This window comes from Gekko japonicus, unplaced genomic scaffold (assembly GCF_001447785.1).
Source record: "Gekko japonicus isolate JY-2015 unplaced genomic scaffold, Gekko_japonicus_V1.1 scaffold369, whole genome shotgun sequence".
Taxonomy (NCBI): domain Eukaryota; kingdom Metazoa; phylum Chordata; class Lepidosauria; order Squamata; family Gekkonidae; genus Gekko; species Gekko japonicus.
In genome coordinates this window covers 823270-845005 of record NW_015160846.1, presented here as the reverse complement: position 1 = coordinate 845005, position 21736 = coordinate 823270, and the positions used below count along the sequence as shown (strand labels likewise).

General features: G+C 49.9%; 1 protein-coding gene across 1 annotated transcript in view; it reads left to right on the top strand.

Moving 5' to 3' along the window:
* The first annotated feature begins 1340 nt into the window (after window positions 1–1340).
* The window catches only part of HERC1 (HECT and RLD domain containing E3 ubiquitin protein ligase family member 1), a 114220-nt gene continuing 93824 nt past the window's right edge, over window positions 1341–21736 (top strand). Inside the window, exons 1-12 of the mRNA XM_015420137.1 lie at window positions 1341–2270; window positions 5733–5828; window positions 7084–7278; window positions 8333–8644; window positions 11675–11771; window positions 12699–12842; window positions 14014–14141; window positions 16679–16823; window positions 16940–17111; window positions 17296–17430; window positions 19357–19522; window positions 21309–21434. Of these exons, the coding sequence (XP_015275623.1) occupies window positions 1341–2270; window positions 5733–5828; window positions 7084–7278; window positions 8333–8644; window positions 11675–11771; window positions 12699–12842; window positions 14014–14141; window positions 16679–16823; window positions 16940–17111; window positions 17296–17430; window positions 19357–19522; window positions 21309–21434 (2646 nt within the window). The remainder of the gene's footprint in view (window positions 2271–5732; window positions 5829–7083; window positions 7279–8332; window positions 8645–11674; window positions 11772–12698; window positions 12843–14013; window positions 14142–16678; window positions 16824–16939; window positions 17112–17295; window positions 17431–19356; window positions 19523–21308; window positions 21435–21736) is intronic.

Here is a 21736-nt window from a genome sequence, read left to right as displayed (position 1 = left end):
CATGGGAATGTTCAGAGGTGATGTGTCTCTATATCCGTTGCTGGTTCCCAACGACGTGGTCTTTGTAGTTTAAAAACTGGCATCATCTCACACCCATCTCTCCCTAACCTTTTGTTGCAGTTTTCAAGCAGAGGCTGGATGGCCATCTGACGGCAATGCCGATTCTGTGAACTTAGACAGATCATGAGAGGGAGGGCAGGCAGGGTTGCCTCAGTGCTTAGTTCTTGCGGCCCTTTCTTACACTTAGTTCTTTGTGGCCCTTTCTTACACTTTATTTGTTTATCTATCATCAAACTTATGTCCCGCCCTCCCCGCAAGCAGGCTCAGGGCGGCTTCCATACGTAGTTATATGCATAAATACAGATTAAAACCATTAAAACGCAACAGTAAAACCAGCAACATAAAGTGCTGATGATAATAAAGATTAACCAAGATGGTACATTATCAGAAAGGATTTCCACGGCCCAGATGTTTTCAAATGATCTTCTGCTCGTGATCAGCTCGATGTTAAGAACCCCAGGCCGGGTTTCTGCAGCGGCGGCGGCCCCTAATTAAATGCCTGGCGGAAGAGTTCCATCTTGCAGGGCCCTGCGGAACTGTGAAAGGTCCCGCAGGGCCCTGATCTCCTCCGGGAGCTCATTCCACCAGGTAGGGGCCGCCACCGAAAAAGCCCCAGCCCTGGTAGTGGGCAACCTGGCCTCCCTCGGGCCAGGGAGGGTCAGCCGATTTTGAGACCCAGACCGTAGTGCTCTCTGGGGTATATGCGGGGAAAGGAGGTCCCGTAGGTATGTCGGACCTCGGCCATATAGGGCTTTAAAGGTAAGAACATGGGGTCAGGAAGCAGTTTTTCTCTAGACCAGTTTGGCCAGGGATCCTGGAGGATTTTTGCCATCCTCTGGGCATGGAGCAGGTGTCACTGGGTGTGTGTGTGTGTGTGGGAGGTATTTTGTGAATTTTCTGCATTGTGCAGGGTGTTGGATTAGATGTCCCTGGAGGTCCCTTCCAACTCTATGATTCTACGGAACTGCACTCTTAGTTTTCATTCAGGGTTTTTAAAACGATCAAATTGGAGAACAGGAGTCACCACTCGATAACGATTAAGAACCATTTTTTGGCGTGAGCTTCAGGAACAGCTGGATTCAAGTCCAGTATTACCTTAGGGACCAACAAGATATTTTTTGGGGGGGTATGAGCTTTACAGAGTCAAAGCTGTCAGGGACTTTTTGGGGGTATCCATGTCGAATGTGAACCTGCTAAAAATGATATTTTTGTAGACCAGGATGTCTCTTTTCTCTCCCCTCCCCCCTTTTCAGGACTAATGGCACAAGAATAAGTCCGCCATGGCCGCCATGGTCCCCCCGGTGAAGCTGAAATGGCTCGAGCATCTCAACAGCTCCTGGATCACGGAGGACAGCGAGTCCATCGCCACGAGGGAGGGAGTCTCGGTCCTGTACGCAAAACTCGTCAGCAACAAAGAGGTGGTGCCCTTGCCCCAGCAGGTCCTCTGCCTCAAAGGGCCTCAGTTGCCGGACTTCGAACGGGAGTCCTTGTCCAGCGACGAGCAGGACCACTACCTGGATGCGCTTCTCAGCAGCCAGCTGGCCCTGGCTAAGATGGTGTGCTCCGACTCCCCGTTCGCCGGAGCCCTTCGGAAGCGGTTGCTCGTGCTGCAGAGGATCTTTTACGCACTTTCTAACAAGTACCACGACAAGGGCAAGGTGAAGCAGCAGCAGCATTCTCCGGAGAGCAGCTCCGGCTCCGCGGACATCCATTCCGTCAGCGAGCGGCCGAGGTCCAGCACCGACGCGCTGATCGAGATGGGGGTCCGCACGGGACTGAGCCTGCTGTTTGCGCTGCTGAGGCAGAGCTGGATGATGCCCGCCTCGGGCCCCGGGCTCAGCCTCTGCAACGACGTCATCCACACGGCGATAGAGGTGGTGAGTTCCTTGCCGCCCTTGTCCCTCGCCAACGAAAGCAAGATCCCTCCCATGGGACTGGACTGCCTCTCGCAAGTGACCACTTTCCTGAAAGGAGTGACGATCCCAAACTCCGGGGCGGACACTCTCGGTCGGAGGCTGGCGTCCGAGCTGTTGCTCGGTCTGGCCGCCCAGCGCGGCTCTCTGAGGTACCTCTTGGAGTGGATCGAGATGGCCCTCGGGGCGTCGGCGGTGGTGAACACCATGGAGAAGAACAAAACGCTGCAGACCCAAGAAGGGATGATCAGCTTCGACTGCTTCATGAACATACTCATGCAAATGAGGCGATCGCTGGTACGTACGAAACTGGTTTCCGCGACAGAAAGCGCGCCATTCGGGGCTGGTCATTAGCAGGCTCGTTGCCTTTGCAGAATTTATGCAACCTCTGTGCTTGTGTATGAGATCTTGCCTCCTCCGTTGTACGTTATCTGGCTTAATCAGCGTGAAATCGCTGGCCTTTAAATTTGCCCTACTTGAATCTCCGTGTTGCTGGTTTTCATCATTCTGACCCTATAGAAAAGGAAAGCCGTATCAAGGGCGCCCTATAACTGCACTAGCTGCTTTTAGTCGTTGTACTGGGAATAAACCGACAGTCAGTACAGTGATTTGATGGGGGACCGTTTATTTTTTTTAAATCCTTTTCTTGAATGTGCTGCTTCCCCCTCTACTAGTTCTACCAGCCTTACTTAGAAGAAGCAAATACAGCGGCTTGTTTAATCCGTTTTGTTGTGGGATTTACCCTGTGTTCTTTCAAGCGTGTGATTTTCTTCACGATGCATTTTCAGGATACAGCAGAACTGTACCTTATGTAAAAATGGAAATTGCATGTGTGTGTGTATGTGTGTGTATGTGTGTGTGTTGAGGGGGTGTCTCCTGAACGGCAAATCTCAAGCTTGTGCTGAAATCGTGTTTGCTGTTGGTTTTCCCGACATTTGCCTGTCAGCGGTTTCCTCAGTTTGAGAGACAGGAAGTGTGATGGTTAGCCAGCTGTGGATTTTCTGACCCGTGAGGTGTCGTTTATGGTAGTTCACACAAAGCTCCAGGTTGGTGAAGTCTGCACGCAATGGAGAATGGGATGATAGGGGTCTGCCCCACACCGGGGCACTCCTGGCAGCTAGACCTTGCTTGCAGTTTTGGGATAAGTCCTGCTGTTCGTATATGGACATCGGGGAGGCCTGGAGATGGGGCAGACAGACCTTATGGCCAGGGCAGGTTGGTGCAGTCCTTTTCTCCTGCCATGGACACACTCTGTATTTTTGAAACCTCAAACTGTGTCTTTAGAAATGTCTCTTTTATCTTAAGAACATAAGAGATGCCAATGTTGGATCAGGCCAAAGGCCCATCCAGTCTAACACTCTGTATCACACAGTGGCCAGAAATACCAGGGGCCATCAGGAGGTCCACCAGTGGGGCCAGGACACTAGAAGCCCTCCCACTGTTGCCTCCCCCCCAAGCACCAAGAATACAGAGCATCCCTTGCCCCAGAGCCCCTATCTATACCTTGTGGCTCATAGCCACTGATGGACCTCTGCTCCATATGCTTATCTAATTCCCTTTTGAAGCCGTCCATGCTTGTAGCCACCATAATCTTGTCGCTTATTTCGGGGCTCTCAGCTCACAGCGAAGTGACACTCCTTACAAAGATAATGCAATCAGCTTTGCACAAACCCCCAAATGTTGCTAAAATAGGCGAAACCTGTGAAACAGGAAGAAAAATATCTTAGAACCATCCCCCCCGGGGCGACAACATGAAATGAAAAAACGAGGTGTTTCTCTTTTTTTAAAGCACTTGGAGGATTTCTAAACTGTGTCCTAGTTGGAGGAGTCACTGGCTGAACTTTGAGCCTGGGACAGTCTTGCTTCTCAGAGCTTAGCCGTTCACTCGGGCCATCGAGGGTCTGCTTCCGCCTCTGTTGTGTCGTGCTTTGCCTAGACAACGTGCTCCTCCTGGCATAAGGAGCCTTCCTCGGACTCCTTGGAGCCTGTTTGGTGCAGTGGTTAAGTGTGTTCCCCACTCCTCCACTTGCACCTGTCTGGATGGCCTTGGGTCAGTCACAAGCTCTGATAAGAGCTGTTCTTGAAAAAGAGCAGTTTCTGTCAAGAGCTCTCTGAGCCCTGCCTACCTCATAGGATGTCCTGTTGTGGGGAGGGGAAGGGAAAGGAGTTTGTAAGCTGCTCTGAGACTCCTTTGGGTAGTGAAGGGCGGGGTATAAGTCCAATCTCCTCCTCCTCCTCCTCTTCTTCTTCTCTTTGGTTAGCGGAGGAGCCTCCAGAGGAAAGAGCGGCCCTGATCAGAGTAGGGGGGCAGGATACAACCCCATGTGGGGACAGCGTGACTTATCCGCAGTGTGACTGAGGGGAATGTACGTGGAATGACTTGAGCAATTTGAGCGAGCTGTATGAATGCTCCCATGTTATTTTTCAAGGAAAGCATATTTAGGAAGAAATATTCTGGGTGCGACCCCACACACAATTAGCCCTGCCATAGGCGCGAATGCCAGGTGGATTTAAAGGGCGCAATCAGACACAAACGTCTGGGAAGCGCCTTGCGCCCGTCGGCAACCCGTTGTCCTCTGCTGCGGAAGCAGAGTAAAAAGACACGTCAGTCACAAGCTCTGATCAGAGCTGTCCTTGAAAAAGAGCAGTTTCTGTCAAGAGCTCTCTGAGCCCTGCCTACCTCATAGGATGTCCTGTTGTGGGGAGGGGAAGGGAAAGGAGTTTGTAAGCCGCTCTGAGACTCCTTTGGGTAGTGAAGGGCGGGGTATAAGTCCAATCTCCTCCTCCTCTTCTTCTTCTTCTCTTTGATTGGTGGAAGAGCCTCCAGAGGAAAGAGCGGCCCTGATCAGAGTAGGGGGGCAGGATACAACCCCATGTGGGGACAGCGTGACTGAGGGGAATGTACGTGGAATGACTTGAGCAATTTGGAGCGAGCTGTATGAATACTCCATGTTGTTTTTCGGGGAAAGCTTATTTAGGAAGAAATATTCTGGGTGCAATCCCACACACAATTAGCCCTGCCATAGGTGTGAATGCCAGGTGGATTTAAAGGGCGCAATCAGACACAAACGTCTGGGAAGCGCCTCGCGCCCGTCGGCAACCCGTCGTCCTCTGCTGCGGAAGCAGAGTAAAAAGACACCAGGGAAAGTCCGGTAGCAAACGGGCCACAGGTGGACTTTCCCCTGTCCGATTGCTCCAGCGCGCTCCCGTGGCGTCGGGATGGTCTGATCACGCTATCCCGACTGCGTGCTGTTGTCCCCCCCCCCCCCCCAGTATGGCCACCTTTCCACACCCCCCCAGTTTGGTCAAATACCTCCGGGGGGGGGGGGAATAGCCTTGCTTGATGTAGTGGTTAAGTGTGCGGACTCTAATCTGGGGGAACCGGGTTTGATTCCCCACTCCTCCACTTGCACCTGCTGGTGTGACCTTGGGTCAGTCACAAGCTCTGGCACAGCTGTCCTTGAAAAAGAGCAGTTTGTGTCAGAGTTCTCTCAGCCCCACCCACCTCACAGGGTGTCTGTTGTGGGGAGGGGGAGGGAAAGGAGTTTGTCAGCCGCTCTGAGACTCCCAAGTGAAGGGCGGGGTGTAAATCCAACCTCTTCTTCTTCTTCTTCTCCCCCCCCCCTGCATTATCTCGCGTGTGTGACCGCCACCTCTATTTATTTCTTTGAGTCATTGCAAAAAATAGTTTACATACATGCCTGACGTACGTGGGATTAGATGGCAGCGGTTACTTCCCCGTGATGTTTTATGTTTCAGGGATCATCCGCGGATCGAAGTCAGTGGAGAGAACCGACAAGGACCTCGGATGGCCTCTGCTCTCTCTACGAGGCGTCTCTGTGCCTCTTTGAGGAGGTGGGTCTGTCCAGGGCTGTCTGTCCGGGGCTTTTAAAAGAACACGCGGGCACTTGGCACTTCCCGCTCTTTTGAGAATTTGAAAATTCCGATGGCTGCCCAGGTGCTTCCAAGTTTTTAGACCTTTGCTCTCTCATTCCCTTCAGTTCCTTTCCCCGCCTCTTTCCAAGACTCGGTGATTTAGAGTTTGTATACACACAGACATAGCGTCCCCCAGTTCTGCTAAGTCTAGTTGTTAAAGAGAGCCCAGACAACAAAGGGACCTCTGGGGGAATGGAATTCCACAAACCGGAATGCCTCTCTGTGTATCTGGCTGTCTGAATGGGGTGGGCCCGTCAAGAAGATGCTCTCAGTTGCCCTGACCTAGAGTTATTTGTTTAGTTATTATTTTCCATTTATAACCCGCCTTGCCGGGGCGAACTGGCTCAAGGCGGCTTACACAAGATAAAATACAATGAAACAATAAATTCATTAAAACTCCTATAATAACATAAAGTGCAAATAAGACAGTACAGATGGCGGCAGTTTCTAAACATGATCCAAGAAGAAAGTGGCATCCCATGGTGTAACACTAAGGGCCATAGTATGTTCCGATGGCTCATCCGTCAGTGGCGGCTCCTAATCGAAGGCCTGGTGGAAGAGCTCCGTTTCGCGGGCCCTGCGGAGCTGTACGAGGTCCCGCAGGGCTCTGATGCTCTCCGGGAGCTCGTTCCACCAGTGTGGAGCCGCCACTGAAAAGGCCCTGGCTCTAGTGATGGCCAATCTGGCGTCTTTTGGACCAGGGAGAGTCAGGTGATTTTGCGACCCTGACCTCAGTGCTCTCTGGGGCACGTACAGGGCCCAGGCAAACCCAGTCTCTCGTCAGATCTCAGAAGCTAAGCGGGGCCAACCCTGGCAAGTACTTAGATGGGAGACCTCCAAGGGATACAAGCAGTCGGGAGGCGGGGGCAGGCTTTATTCAGTATATATATAAGGGTGGATCCGCTCTTATCAAGTGGAGGTGGTGGTGTGGACTCCCAGTTTGTTAAAGGAAAATGGGAGAGGGAAGTTTGGAAACCAGGTGTGTGTGATCGTACCTTAACTACCACTTCTCTGTGCCAGAGTCTTGACCATCGGGCTTAGTATTTGTAACTGAATTCTCCACGTGCGGTAAGAAACCGGGCCAAAATAAATAAAGCTTCTAGAGCGTTTGATAAAAGGTGGCCTTGTTTTGTGAGCTGCAACTCAGTTTCCTAAGGTGATGTTATTGGTACAGGTTTGTCGCATGGCATCTGACTACTCCAGGACGTGCGCCAGCCCAGACAGCATTCAGACGGGCGATGCTCCCATAGTTTCTGAGACCTGTGAAGTGTACGTCTGGGGCAGCAACAGCAGCCACCAACTTGTGGAAGGCACGCAAGAGAAGATCCTTCAGCCCAAGCTGGCCCCCAGTTTTTCCGATGCTCAGACAGTGAGTGGCCCTTTTTTGTTGTGTTGTCGTGGTTAAAGAGAGAGGCAGCTTGGACAGTTTATTTATTTGATTCCCCACAGTTTGGTGTAGTGGTTAAGTGCGCGGACTCTAATCTGGGAGAACCGGGTTTGATTCCCCACTCCTCCACTTGCAGCTGCTGGATGACCTTGGGCAAGCCGTAGTTCTGACAAGAGCTGTCCTTGAAAAAGAGGAGTTTCTGTCAGAGCTCTCTCAGCCCCACCTACCGCACAGGGTGTCTGTTGTGGGGAGGGGAAGGGAAAGTAGTTTGTAAGCCGCTCTGAGACACCTTTGGGTAGTGAAGGGTGGGGTATAAATCCAATCTCTTCTTCTTCTTTATTTATTAAATTTCTACCCCACCCTTTCCACCATAGTGGGCTCAGGGTGGCTTACACAAACACCACACACAGCTAAAACAGAACTAAATAAAACCATGACAGTATAAATATAAAAACATTCCAAAGTGCTAGTGCTAAACAGTTCATATACAGCGGTAGGCATGAACAGCATCCAGCAAGCGGGCAGTCAGTTCCCATCGTGGTCTGGGTTATATCGGCTGTTGATGTAGATGTTAGTATTGGGGCCAGAGCATCGGTTGTGTGATGTGGCTCCCTAGTCGAAGGCCTGGTGGAAGAGCCCCGTCTTGCAGGCCCTGCCGAACTGTGAAAGGTCCCACAGGGCCCTGATCTCTTCCGGGAGCTCATTCCGCCAGTGCGGAGCCACCATTGAAAAGGCCCTGGTTCTCATCACAGCCAGCCTGGCTTCTCTAGGGCCTGGCAGGGCCAGTTAGTTTTGGGACCCTGATCGTAGAGCTCTTTGGAGAACATTGTGGGGAAAGGCGGTCCGTTAGGTTTTGAATATCCTCTCCCAGAATGTCCAAACTGCATGTTACCAGCGTATCATTCCCGCGGGATATGAGGATCTCTCAGCTAATAGCACAAAGTGGAACACAGTCCGTGTTCTGCAAACCTAATCACTGAGCCCCAGCTTGCAATCATCTTTTAAAAAATGTTTCTTTATCTTTCCCCTCCAACAGATTGAAGCCGGACAGTATTGCACTTTCGTCATCTCTACGGACGGTTCTGTCCGAGCTTGTGGCAAAGGCAGTTACGGCAGGCTGGGCCTGGGCGACTCCAACAATCAGTCCACTCTGAAGAAACTCACCTTCGAGCCTCACCGGTCGATCAAAAAGGTGTCGTCCTCCAAAGGTTCTGATGGCCACACGCTGGCGTTCACGACGGAAGGAGAAGTCTTCAGCTGGGGCGATGGCGACTACGGGAAACTTGGGCACGGGAACAGCTCGACGCAAAAATACCCCAAACTAATCCAGGGCCCTTTGCAAGGAAAGGTATGTAGTGTCGCGGAATCGCTCTTCGGGTTGATTCTTTCTCAGTTCATTTGGGTCAGTGCTCGGGAGAGATTTCGTGGGTATCACGTTTCTTTTGTGCATGGCTTAGTTTTTTCCTTCAAAATAATTGCCCTCGTTCACAGGCCCATTCAGCTTCAGTCCCCTTTGCCTTCATTAAGCTCTTGTCACGCTAAGGACTGTTTCTCCGGTTACTCACTCCGTAAACAAAGGCTGCTGGACTATATTTCCACGTGGTGGGATGTGCTGTCTGTCCAGAACTTGCTGTGTGAGTCAGCCTGCCCAGGTGCAGAGAACGCCAGAGCTGGCTGCCGCCACAGAGGGCTGGCTTTTGCAGAGAGAGGTTCCATGAGTCCAGGCTGATCCACGGGGTAAATAAAAGACAGGCGTTCTGTCCTCCCTCACGTTTGGCATGCGGCCACCTAGAAGCCCGTCCTGGTGGCTTCCACGCGGTATAACGTTTGGGTTGGCCCTTGGGTGCGTTTTCTGAATTTGGTCTGGCTCCACTTGGAAACACAGGCTGTGTCTCAGTGGCAGAGCCTCTGCTCCGCATGCAGGTTCAAGTTCCAGTCCTCTGCATCTCTGGTTAAAAACGGGTCTGGCAGGAGGTGGCGGGAATGTGCTGAGCCCTGGAGAGCGGCTGCCGGTCTGAGCAGACGACACTGACCTTGATGGACGGAGGGCCTCTGATTCAGTTTAAGGCAGCTTCTTCTGTCTGTTTAAACAATTAGCACCCTTAAAAAAAAAAGCATTAACATTTTATTGGTTTTTTGGAAAAAGGAAAAGTGCAACAGTTCAAAGTGGTGTTGATTTCTAATGGGACTGCAATACAATTCAGAACACAGTTAGATACAATAAGTAACTTTAAACTGTTAATCGGCATATGATAGATACCAAAAGTACAAACCCGTACAGTTTCTGTTGGTGAATCGGGTAGCAACACGACCAGTCTGGACTGTGAGTTAAATGAAGAGTAATTTGAGATGTATCTGTTTGTAAGGCTGTGTGTCACTGGCTAAGAGATACTCCAAGAATGGTAGCCGCTTATCAGAGAAGCTAGGCTGTTTAGGGAAGAGCTCAGTATGTCTGAGACGATCTGTAATTTTCTCCATTATAAAGAGATCCCAGACTTTAGTGAACCAACCCCTGAGAATGTGCCCATAGTTAGGGATCCATAAAAGTGATTAGCACTACAAAGTTGTAAACCGCCCAGAGACCCCCATTGGGGGGGTTAGGGCGGTATATAAATCGGAAGGTTAAATAAATAAAAAATAAACCAATGTTCAATAGTAGGGGCAAGAATATAAGGGTCTTCAGGGATGGAATTTTCTTTCACAAGTTTCCCGGTTTTGCAGGGTGGGGTGGGGGGGAGCATTTGCGAGGACAAGCGCTGCCACCCGTTGCCATTATGGGGCAGCTCAAACACCCACCTGTGTTATGTCTGGTCGAAGTTGTGATGAAGTGGGATGGGGGTGGGCCGCAAGCCGGAGCTTGGCCGTTGGCCTTGCAGGGTAGCCTGCAGTGCCTCCGATGGTGCATTGTGCCGAATTTCAGCTGGTGCTGGATCAAGGCCTGTTGGCGGCAGATTGGGAAGCTTGTGGGGGTTTCTGTTCTGGAGGGGGAAAGCCCGGGAATGGATCAAATAAGAGAAATGGCCATGAGCACGAAGCAAGGATTGGCAGAGCTCCTGACTCCTGCCTGGTGGCACAGGAATATCTTGGAAAGTTTCAATGCAGCCCCAGGGACTACTGCAGACTGGCCGCACACCACACTAGCCAGTGGAGGTGCCATAGGTATCCTCAGGCCCGTAGCCAGGATTTTGTGGCTTGTGGGGCAGACTTTTTTCTGGTGGGGCTGAAATTCTCAGTGCAGAAAGAAAAGCCAATAGAAAGCTGTGACCAGGACAGATCTCTAAATGGCAAGCTGTCAACCACTTTAGATGACAGTTCTCAGCTGCTGCAAGTTAATCACTTCTGGCAGCCTGAGCAACAATATATATATTATTGCATTGTCTCAATGCATCTGTGTTTAACATATTTTAACCACTATAAGCCGCCCTGAGCCTGCTACGCAAGGAGGGCAGGATATAAATTGAATCAATAGATAAATTCTTTCTGATAACAAGCTGGCAGATGGGGGTGATGACTTCTGTAGTCAAGAAAGCTAACACTTGGGCAGAAAAACTCTCTGAATGGAGGCCAGTTTCTTGACCCAGAGTTAGAAGGGATCCTAGAGGTCACCTACTCCAACCCCCTTGCTCAGTGCAGGAATTAGTCAACTACAGCACCCCACTCTACTTAAAGGAGCACACACCTTTAAAAAAGCTTTTGCAGGATACATTTTTGTGGGGCTGTGCCTTTAAGAAAAGGGGTGGCGGCCCCCAGAGTCCTACCATAGTTATGGGCCTGGGTATCCTCTTGAGACGGTAGGCCTCTCCTTTTGCCTCACTGCCGTTAGACTCTGGGTACATGGTGGGGAGGGTTTGGTGACCGTGCCCAAATCTTTATCCCGATAGGCCTCCAATTTGTTTCCCCTGGTAGAGTTGAAGGATGCGTCATTCCAGTTGGCTGCACTCTCAGCTTCTGCCTCACAGTGTGGCTGTGTATCAGATTTCTGCAGGGAACGGTATTGCTGGAGTCGTTTGGAACTTCCCCACGTTTCCTGCCTAGATCTATTGACGGGGCGGAATTTGAGGCCAAGAACCACTCACTTTTCCTACACTCTAGATGAGTTGCACTTTGCTGGGATGCACTCCTGCCAAATACTAATGCGGCCTCTGGGAAGGGCACGGAGGACGGCGACAGCAGTGGCCGTGGGACGTGGAGGGAGGGCTGGATGGAAAGATGTGGGCGGCAGAGGACTGGAGGCTTCGTGATCACGGGGTGGCTCTTACTGCAGGGACCAGGCATTGTCAGGAAGCGGGACAGGGTCTCAGTTTGGCTTCTGCATCGACGGCAGCATCTCCTGCACCAGCTCTGCTCTGACCGTTTATTTTTTGTCTGTGCCATGCAGGTAGTTGTGTGCGTGTCAGCTGGATACCGACACAGTGCCGCCGTTACGGAAGATGGCGAATTATATACTTGGGGCGAAGGCGACTTTGGTAGACTAGGTAAGGAGTTAAAAATCAGCTGCTCTGCTAAGTGTGTGTGTGTGTGTTGTGCATAATAAAAGAAACCTTAAACGCATAATCCTACATTGTTACTTCTAACTCCTCGACCGTGCAGAAGCTTCGGAGCTCTGGGCCTGGGCAGTCCCTTGACAGGAAGTTGTCACCATCACCTTGGGCTCCATGTTGGCAGAAAGGCCCAGATATAAACATAAATGAAATGGTTGCTGTGGGGAAAAGGCCAGGATCTGAAAGCATAGTTTGAAACTGGGTTATTAGCCTCTAGGGATAGATCAAGATGGGTAACCATCAGTGTTCCCTCTAAGCTGAGTGAGTGTGAGCTAGCTTACAGTTTTTTTAGCTTCCGGCTCACACATTTTTGTCCGCTCAGGAAAGATGGCTCCAGAGCAAACTAATTTATGCAATAGCCAAATCACTCATTCACAACTTTAATGCCAGTAGCTCACAAAGTAGAATTTTTGCTCACAAGACTCCACAGTTTAGAGGGAGCATTGGTAGCTGTGTCAGTCATAGAATCATAGAATCATAGAATCATAAAATGTTAGAGTTGGAAGGGATCTTGCAGGTCATCTAGTCCAACCCCCTGCACTCTGCAGGAGCATAGCCAAAAGATAGCCCTACAACATACCCGAAAGATGGTCATCCAGTCTGTCTGTAGCAGTCGAGAAGAGCAAGAGTCCAGTAGCGCTGCCCCCTAACGTTTGTCTGAATGGTTTTTTAACCTGGGTCGCTGACATCCGTACTATTCAAGCCATGTACTTTTCTCACCGCCTGGACCTTTCAAGACAGCAGGAGGGAGACCACTTAAAAATTCTTTTCCTAGGATAGGTCAGTGCAAAGGCAAGGACCGAACGGGAGAAGGCTTTCTCCTTCGTGAGACTGTATTCCCTTTTCTCCCCCCCCCCCAAGGTCACGGTGACAGCAACAGCCGAAACATTCCAACTTTAGTCAAAGATATTAGCAACGTAGGAGAGGTTTCCTGTGGCAGCTCGCATACCATCGCTTTATCCAAAGACGGGCGGACGGTGTGGTCGTTTGGAGGAGGAGATAACGGTACGGCATTCCCAGGGTTTCTTTTTCTTTCTCAAGGGGGCTGGGGCCGTTGTGGGGCAGGCCTGCCGCTCTTCAGGTCTGTGCTGTTATCTGGCTGGCCTGAGGAGGGGAAAAGCCAACATGCCCAGGAGAGCTGTTCAGAATTCAAAGGAATGAGCAGGGAAGTGAAGCACAGGGGCAGTGACCAGAGAGGAACCCACCCTCCACATGGCTGGTTTCCCACTTGGCTCTGGGTAGAAGAAGAAGAAAGAGAGATTGGATTTATACCCTGCCCTTCACTACCCAAAGGAGTCTCAGAGCGGCTTACAAACTCCTTTCCCTTCCCCTCCCCACAACAGACACTCTGTGAGGGAGGCGGGACTGAGAGAGCTCTTTCAAGAACTGCCCTTTCAAGGACAGCTCTTGTCAGAACTATGGCTTGCCCAAGGTCATCCAGCAGCTGCCTGTGGAGGAGTGGGGAATCAAACCCAGTTCTCCCAGATTAGAGTTCGCACACTTAACCACTACACCAAACTGACTCTCAGAAGCTCAGCATCCACACTTCCCCACAACAATGTGCTGTGTTTTCTGGAGTGATTGATGGGGGGAGGGGGGTTGAATCCATTAGAACATTAGAATCAATTAGAATTGTCGGGCCAGGCCATGTGTGCTATAAAATGTAATGCCAGGTACCAGAGATATAAACTTTATAAAGGACACGGGCAAATCCAATTAACAATATTATTTTTAAACCAAAAATACAAACAAAAGCAACTGATTCCTAGCAGTGAGAGCAATTGACTTACTGGGGAGCCCAGAAAAGCCCCAATAAATGTGTTTAATCACATGCAAGGCTAGGTTTTTTCCAAGGAATACCATAAAAGGGGGGGGGTAACCTTATATTTCCATACATACCAGTTGCTTGCGGGCCGGGAAAGAGCCTTGGATGGGCCTTATGTTTGACAGCCCTGCATTAGAACCTGTGGACTTGTGCACTCAACGAGCATGTTGTGCCACATGCAATTCCCAGAAGGCGTTTCTTTTCTTTTGTTTGCACCTTACTTTTAAACCAGAAAATTGGCTCTTGAGATCTTTGTGAGGGTGGCTAAGTATCCACAGCATAAAATTAGCCTGTTTCCCACTCCTGCCACATCATATGTGCCTTTGCTTTCTCCGGTGGTGATCCCAACAGGCAAGCTTGGTCACGGTGACACCAACCGTGTCTATAAACCTAAAGTGATCGAAGCCCTGCAAGGAATGTTCATACGGAAGGTTTGTGCCGGAAGTCAGTCATCGCTGGCGCTCACATCGACGGGGCAGGTAAGCTGGAAGCAGTTGTGCAAAACGTGTTAGTTGTTTGTTGTTGTTCAGTCGCATAGTCGAGCCCAACTCTTCGCCACCCCATGGACCACATCACGCCAGGCCCTCCTGTCTTCCGCCGTCCTCTGGAGTTTGCTCAATTTCATGTTTGCTGCATCAGTAGCACTGTCTAACCTTCTCATCCTTTGCCGTCCCCGTCTTCTTTGACCTTCAGTCTTTCCCCAGCATCAGGGTCTTCTTCTCCAGTGAGGGCTCCCTTCTCATTGGGTGGCCAAACTATTTGAGCTTCAGTCTCTGGCCTTCCAGGGAACAGTCAGGGTTGATTTCCTTTAGGATTGACTGATTTGATCTCCTTGCAGTCCAGGGGACTCTCAAGAGTCTTCTCCAGCACCCTAATTCGAAAGCATCTATTCTTCGGCGCTCGGCCTTCCTTATTGGCCAACTCTCGCAGCCGTACATGACTAGCGAAACATGTTAGGCCTCCACTAAAAGTGTTAGCCTGCGGGCTTAGGCTAGCAGACTTTAGACTAGCCTACAGACTTGTGGTGGTGGGAAAGTGCCATGAAGGCACAGCCAACTTGGGGCAACCCTGTAGGGTTTTCAAGGCATCGGAGGGATGGAAGTGGTTGGCCACTGTCCGCCTCTGCGTAGCAACCCTGGGCTTCTTCCCGGGTGGTCTCCTATCCAAGGAGTAACCAGGGCCAAGCCTACTTAAGTCCATGGGCTGCCCATCCACATCACGGCAGCCTACAGGCTTAGGCTAGCCCTATTGGCTGTATATATATTGAGCCCCGTAGAGCACTGGGGTCCACCAGTCAACATCTTTTGGTGGTCCCCGGCCCCAGGGACGTCCGACTTGCCTCGACCAGGGTGGGGGCTTTTTCAGCCCCGGCCCCTGCCTGGTGGAATGAGCTCCCGTGTGAGATCAGGGCCCTGCGGGATCGATTACAATTCCGCAGGGCCTGCGAGACGGAGCTCTTCCACCGGGCTTTCGGTTGAGGCAGTGGGCGTCCCCCTTCCTCCTTGGGTTGGCCCTAATTACAGCTTGGGTCGGCCCCTGTTTTTATGGCCTGGGTCCTAAACTGTGCAGATTTCTGAGAAATTTATTCCCAGTACTGTCAGCCACTTGAGGCAATCGGCTTTTATAAAAGCTGTGTGTTTTATATGGTTTAACATGGTTTTAATTGTATTGTGTTGATACTGTTGTACCGTATTTATATTGTTGGGACCCGCCCTGAGCCCATTAAGGGGAGGGCGGGATACAAATCCAATAAATAAAGAAATGTTGTAGAAAGCTGGGCCTGTATAAAACTGAGAGCTGTAAAAATACAGTCACGACAGAGAAAACCTTTGACTGAATATCTGAACTCCAGCTCATTGGCGAAGGGCAAAAGGGGAGATGGTTCAAGATGTCTTGGGTAGTAATGACTGTATGCCCGGACTTGGAGTGTTTTTTGCCCAGCCCTGATTAGAGATGTGAAGGCCCGGAAAAAAAACGGAAAAATTAGGGGGGGAAACGGGTTTTTTCCGTTTTTTCCCTGAAGCCTTTTTTGTTTTTTTCTGAAAAATTGGAAAAATTGAAAAAAGAAAAAAAAAGAAAAAAAATGATTATGGAATGTTTTATTTTAACATGATGAATAAAATATTTTAAGACAAGGTGTTCAAATATTTTCCAAATCATTTCTAAAATATATATATATATGGCATCAGATTGATCTAATTTCTGTGCACTGACAAGCAAGTCCTAGGTTACAAACTGAACTCTCCAATACAAGAACAAGATGCATTTCTTCCTTTAGGAGGTGCTATTGTCACGAGAGAAAAAAAAGTTTCAGTTTTGTTTTGCATGTGGGCGGGTATTCTGTTTGTAATAACTGTTTGGACACACTATATTTTTAATATGCTAGTTGTGATAATTTCATGCCAAGTAAAAATGTCCATAGTCATATTTTATGTTCCTAAAGTAACAGAATGACTTTCAATCTAGAAAAGACAAAAGAAGTGCTAATTTAGCATTTTTTCCAATTTTTCCGAAAATTTCCGTTTTTTTCCGGAAAAAACCAGGTTTTTTTCCGAGCTTCAAAATTTCCGGAAATTTTAAAGAACTAGCCCTGATGCTCCTCACAGAGTTCCTAATGTGCACAATGAGCAGCCACATCCTCACGGGGGCAGTTTGCTTCCTTTCCGTTTATTTTGGGCGTGGCCAGTCTGTGCCTGATGCGGGGAAAGATTGAAGGTCAAAGAAGACGGGGACGGCAAAGGACGAGAGGGTTGGACAGTGTCATAGATGCAACGAACATGGAGTTGAGCCAACTTCAGAGGACTTCGGAAGACCAGAAGGCCTGGTGGGATCTGGCCCATGGGGTCGCGAAGAGTCAGACTCGACTGTGCGACTGAACAGCAACGAGTCTGTGCCTGCCCAGGAGGAGCGCGCGGTCCCCCCCTGCCCTCGGGCTCAAGCTCTGTGCGTGTGTGTGCTGGCGTGGGACTCCCCCCCCCCCGAAGCCGTGCCGCTCATGCTCCCTCTTGCCTCCCAGGTGTACGCCTGGGGCTGCGGCGCCTGCCTCGGATGTGGCTCCTCAGAAGCAACCGCGCTCCGGCCCAAGTTGATTGAAGAGCTTGCCGCGACGCGGATCGTGGACATCTCCATCGGGGACAGCCACTGCCTGGCTCTCTCCCATGGTAGGCAAAACGCGCCTCTGGAACGCCAGCACAGGAGGCCGTCTCGATCGACGGAGGTCGGCTCTCGAGCTCTCGTTCGTTCGATTGACTCTGCTTTATTTTCCGGTTCCACCTAGATAATGAGGTTTACGCGTGGGGCAACAATTCCATGGGTCAGTGCGGCCAGGGGAATTCCACGGGTCCCCTCACGAAGCCCAAGAAGGGGAGCGGTCTCGACGGAGTGGCCATCCAGCAGATCTCGGCCGGGACCTCCCACAGCCTGGCCTGGACAGCCCTGCCTAGAGACAGGCAAGTGGTGGTGGTCCCACGGACAGGCGTCTGGTGGTTGCCAAGTCTCCCGTTAGACCAGGTGGCCTTCGTGCCGTCTGTCTGCCTGTCTTGGCAGGAAGACCCTATTTTTTTTTTTTTTAATTGCATTGTGTGTGTTGGATTTTTGTCCTGTGTGTTTCATGGCTTCCTCTTCCGCTTCCAGGCAAGTCGTGGCCTGGCACAGGCCTTACTGTGTGGACCTCGAAGAAAGCACCTTCTCCCACCTCCGTTCCTTTCTCGAGCAGTACTGTGACAAAATCAACAGCGAGGTCCCACCTTTGCCCTTCCCTTCGTCCAGGTATTTATTTACAAGGCTTCTGTGGAGCTGCCTCCCTTTGCATTCTGGATCTTTGCCCTCTGATTTCTGTTTGGCGTGTAGCAGCAGGAGACTCGGAGGGCCCGGGCTTGCTTTTGGAGGAGTCATGTGTGTGTTGATGATTCACAGTGCAATCTGGCGCAGTGTCACTCCAGTCCATCAAAACTGGCAGTCTTAGACTGGAGAAACTTCACTTAGGAATGCACTGTTAGTCCCCTCCGTTTCAACCAGATGTCACATGCATTTACTTTCTAGAACAGAGCCTTAAATTGTGAACTGCAGAGCGCATTTTGGTCAGTTCCATACTTCAGGCACCTGCAACGGCGTTTTCTGATTCTGGATAAGCTTCACCATAGGTGGTTTCCTAGTTCAGCCGGATAGGAGGCAAGGTGTTAGGCAGTCTTTAGGAGGCAAGGTGTTAGGCAACCTAGAAGATCCTTTTACTAAGAAAAACAGGTCTTTCCCAGTTGTCATCGTTTTGGAAAGGTCTTGCACTACATGCTTTCTCTCCTCCTCCCCTCTCTGACTCTACATTGGGGGCCATCCCTGCCACGTGACTTCTTAGAGGCACACGTCACCCGGAATAGGTCCCGCCTCCTGCCAGTCAGTCACCTTGGTGAGGTTAAAGGGCCAGTCTGTTTTGGGTCTGGAACCCGACAATGCTTTTTAGCAGGGCTTTTTTTGTAGAAAAAGGCCAGCAGGAACTCCTTAGCATAACAGGCCACATCCAACAGCAGGAACATATTAGCATATTAGGCCACACCCCTGATAGCACAGCTTATTGCCATATTAGGCCACACACCCCCATGTTACCAGAAGTGTGGTCATCCAGCCACACCCACCTTTTGCTTCTTATTCTGTTTGCTTTGTTGTCAAACCAGGGCTTTTTTTGTAGCAGGAACTCCTTTGCATGTTAGGCCGCACACCCCTAATGTAGCCAATCCTAATGAGTGTCTGCTGTTAGGTGTGGCCTATTATGCTAATGAGTTCCTGCTGGGCGTGGCCAACTCAGGAGCCAGCCGGGACTCCATTCCTGTGCGTTCCTGCCCAAAAATAGCCCTGCTTTTTAGACTTGGTGACGTGATTAATTGGCAGTTAAGTCCGTTGGCAGTCGTCCTTGGGTTTGTGGAGGAAAAGCTGAGGACAGCTTCTTCCTGACCTGCTGTTACTCTGTGGGGTCTGTCAGTAATTTCTCTTTTTGATGCATTGTCCACATACAGCAAATGTGCTAGGATTCCTGGGGGGGGGGAATGTGCGTCCCCTCTCCCTAAGGCTACATATCCAGGGAGCAACTCCTTGTACACAGCAGAAGGAATCGGATTTGGAGGTTAAGAACTTTAATGTTCTGAATTTGAATTAGTTTTTCCTCAAGAACCTGGCAGTGCTGCTGGAACTAGACTTAGCACTCCTTCAAAGAAGTCTTATTCAAGGTATGAGCTTTCGTACGTAAGCACACTTCCTCAGATCCAGACTGAGGAAGTGCGTGCTTGCACACGGAAGCTCATACCCTGAATAAAACGTTGTTGGTCTTCAGGGTTCTGCTGGACTCGAACTTCATTCTGCTGCTTCAGACCAACGTGGCTGCCCACCCGAATCGGCCTTTCAAAGAGTATAATTGTGGAGCAATTTGCCTCTTTTGCGGCTGTTGCCTTCAAAGGCTCTTTTGGTGTGTGGCGTTTTATGCGCAGGGCGTCGGGAAGGGAAGCAGGAGAAGAGAGTGCCCTGAGTGGGGATTCGGGGGTGGTAAGAAAGCCAGGGTTTGTTTTTCTTAACAGAAACTGTAATTGCATTTTTAGTGGCCAGTAAGAAAGTTGTTCCATACCCAGAGTTAAATAATACCACTTCCGGTTTACGTGATAATTGAAATTCAGGCCAGCCGGGGTTGACGGTGGCTCTTCTCTTTCGCAGGGAGCACCACAATTTCTTGAAGCTCTGCCTGAAGCTGCTTTCCAATCACCTCGCTCTGGCATTGGCCGGGGGAGTCGCCACCAGCATTCTCGGGAGGCAGGCCGGCCCGCTTCGGAATTTATTGTTTAGACTGATGGACTCCTCCGTCCCAGACGAAATACAGGAGGTGAGTCTCTGCCGTGTCATCCCTGTTCTGCGTACATCCCCCCTCCGTGTGCCCGTTCTCTGGAGGTGGAAGGTGCCATCCAGTTGCAGCCGGGAAGGTTTGCCATTAGAAATGCATCGTAGACCTAGTCCCACCATGACTTAATCTTGGCAATCCCCAGTCACCAGAAATTAAACCAGCTCTCTGCCATAAAGGCTGGGGGGGGGAACCGTTCACTCCTTGGAATGTACTTTGGGTTTCCTGGTTGCCTCAGTGATGCTCCCTTATCTGTATGTTTTATGTGCTTGTCCTTGAATGCTTCCCGGTTACACCTTCTCTGGGAAAGTGGGACCCTTACATTCTGGCGGGGCCCTCTTCTCCCCTCATTGGCTCTACACCACCCAGTGACCCCCTTTGAACTATGTATATCAGTTCACCCCGCGCTTTATGCTTTGGTCTTAACACAGTTCCTGAAGTAAATGCCCTGCCAATACGGCTTCAATAAACTTTCCTTCTGAAGAAGCGAGTTGTTGAGTCTGATTGCTGCAGGAGTCTGACAGAGTGTTAAGACTAAAGCATGTCACCAATAGAGTATATGTAATAGTTCTAACAGAATTTCGAGGCATTGCCTTCAGTACTTCAAGCCTGAGATATATCTTGAACAACAGACAAACCTGATGAAGAGGACGCAAACGGAATGATTACTAGAATGCCGTGGTTTGTCTTAAGTTGTTTCTCTTTGTTTTTCTCTTTGTAACAAGTGCATTACATTAGGACTTTTGTCTAAGATAAGACTTGATTGCTGGCTGTAAATATTACCGTAGGAGTTATATCATAATGAATGTACTGTTGAGCTTCATGGTTAAGTCTTAAACTGTATTCTGGTTAATTACCTGATACTCTAAAAATATTTATACTAAGCATATATATAAAAAGATAAAAATTCTAAAATTATACACGGTGATTTAGTGTTTTACTTAGTGGGGTTTTCAAGGCAAGAGACGAGCGGAGGTGGTTCGCCATGGCCTGCCTCTGTGTAGCAACCCTGGACTTCCTTGGTGGTTTCCCACCCAAGTGCCGACCCCGCTTAGCTTCTGAGATCTGATGTGATCAGGCTAGCCTGAGACGTTCAGTTCAAGGCATTCATTATTTTCACGGGTGCTTAAAATTGGAAAGATATTCTTAAAACCTGACACTTGGGCAGCCACAATGAAAATTCTGCCTGTTAGGGCTGGTTTGGCTATAAGGCTGCAGCTGGTGACCTGTGAGTTGCTGGTAGTGGCTATAGCTCTGTTCAGCACCCTCTGACTGACTTAGCCCTGTAGGAGAGACTCAGAAGAAGAAGAAGAGATTGGATTTATACCCTGCCCTTCACTTGGAGTCTCAGAGCGGCTTACAAACTCCTTTCCCTCCCCCTCCCCACAACAGACACACAGCTCTGGCAGAACTCTGGCTCGCCCAAGGGCATCCAGCAGGTGCAAGTGGAGGAGTGGGGAATCAAACCCGGTTCTCCCAGATTAGAGTCCGCACACTTAACCACTACACCAAACTGGCTCTCAAAATGACTCAAAGGCCGCCAGCAGCTTGTGTAGGTAACGCCTGTGGTGTTTTCAAGTGATAAACTGAAACCAGAGCGTTCAGAGGGCCGAAAGCACAAAATTAAAAGTGCAGACGTTTATTTTATTTATTTAAAACATTTTAATGCTGCTTTTCCACCTGACTAGGGCTCCCCCCAAAAAACACATCCCTCAAACACGTTCTGGCTGTTGCTGGCACGTTCACAACGAGGTCTCCTTCTCCACTCCAGGTGGTCATAGAGACCCTGTCGGTAGGAGCCACAATGCTGCTGCCGCCTTTGAGAGAGAGAATGGAACTGCTGCACTCGCTCCTCCCCCAGGGGCCCGACAGGTGGGAGAGCCTGTCGAAAGGGCAGGTAAGTGTCAGCTATGCTGCCATTGCAGGTGGGGGGCGGCGGCGAAGGAGGCAGTTGGATGAACTTCTTAATGTGCTGGAATGTCAACTTTCATTTCTCTCGCTGAGTCTTATCTTTCTTTTTTTTTTAATTTATTTTTCGTTTCCCAAGAATCCATAATCCATATTATATGCTAAAGCATTTGTTACTTACAAAAGAATCTTCCCGCTGTTAAATCAGCCATACACCTTAATTCGTACTGAATTACTTACACATTTTTGTCATTTTACCAATCCACTTATATACATTCACCCAAGTTTTTT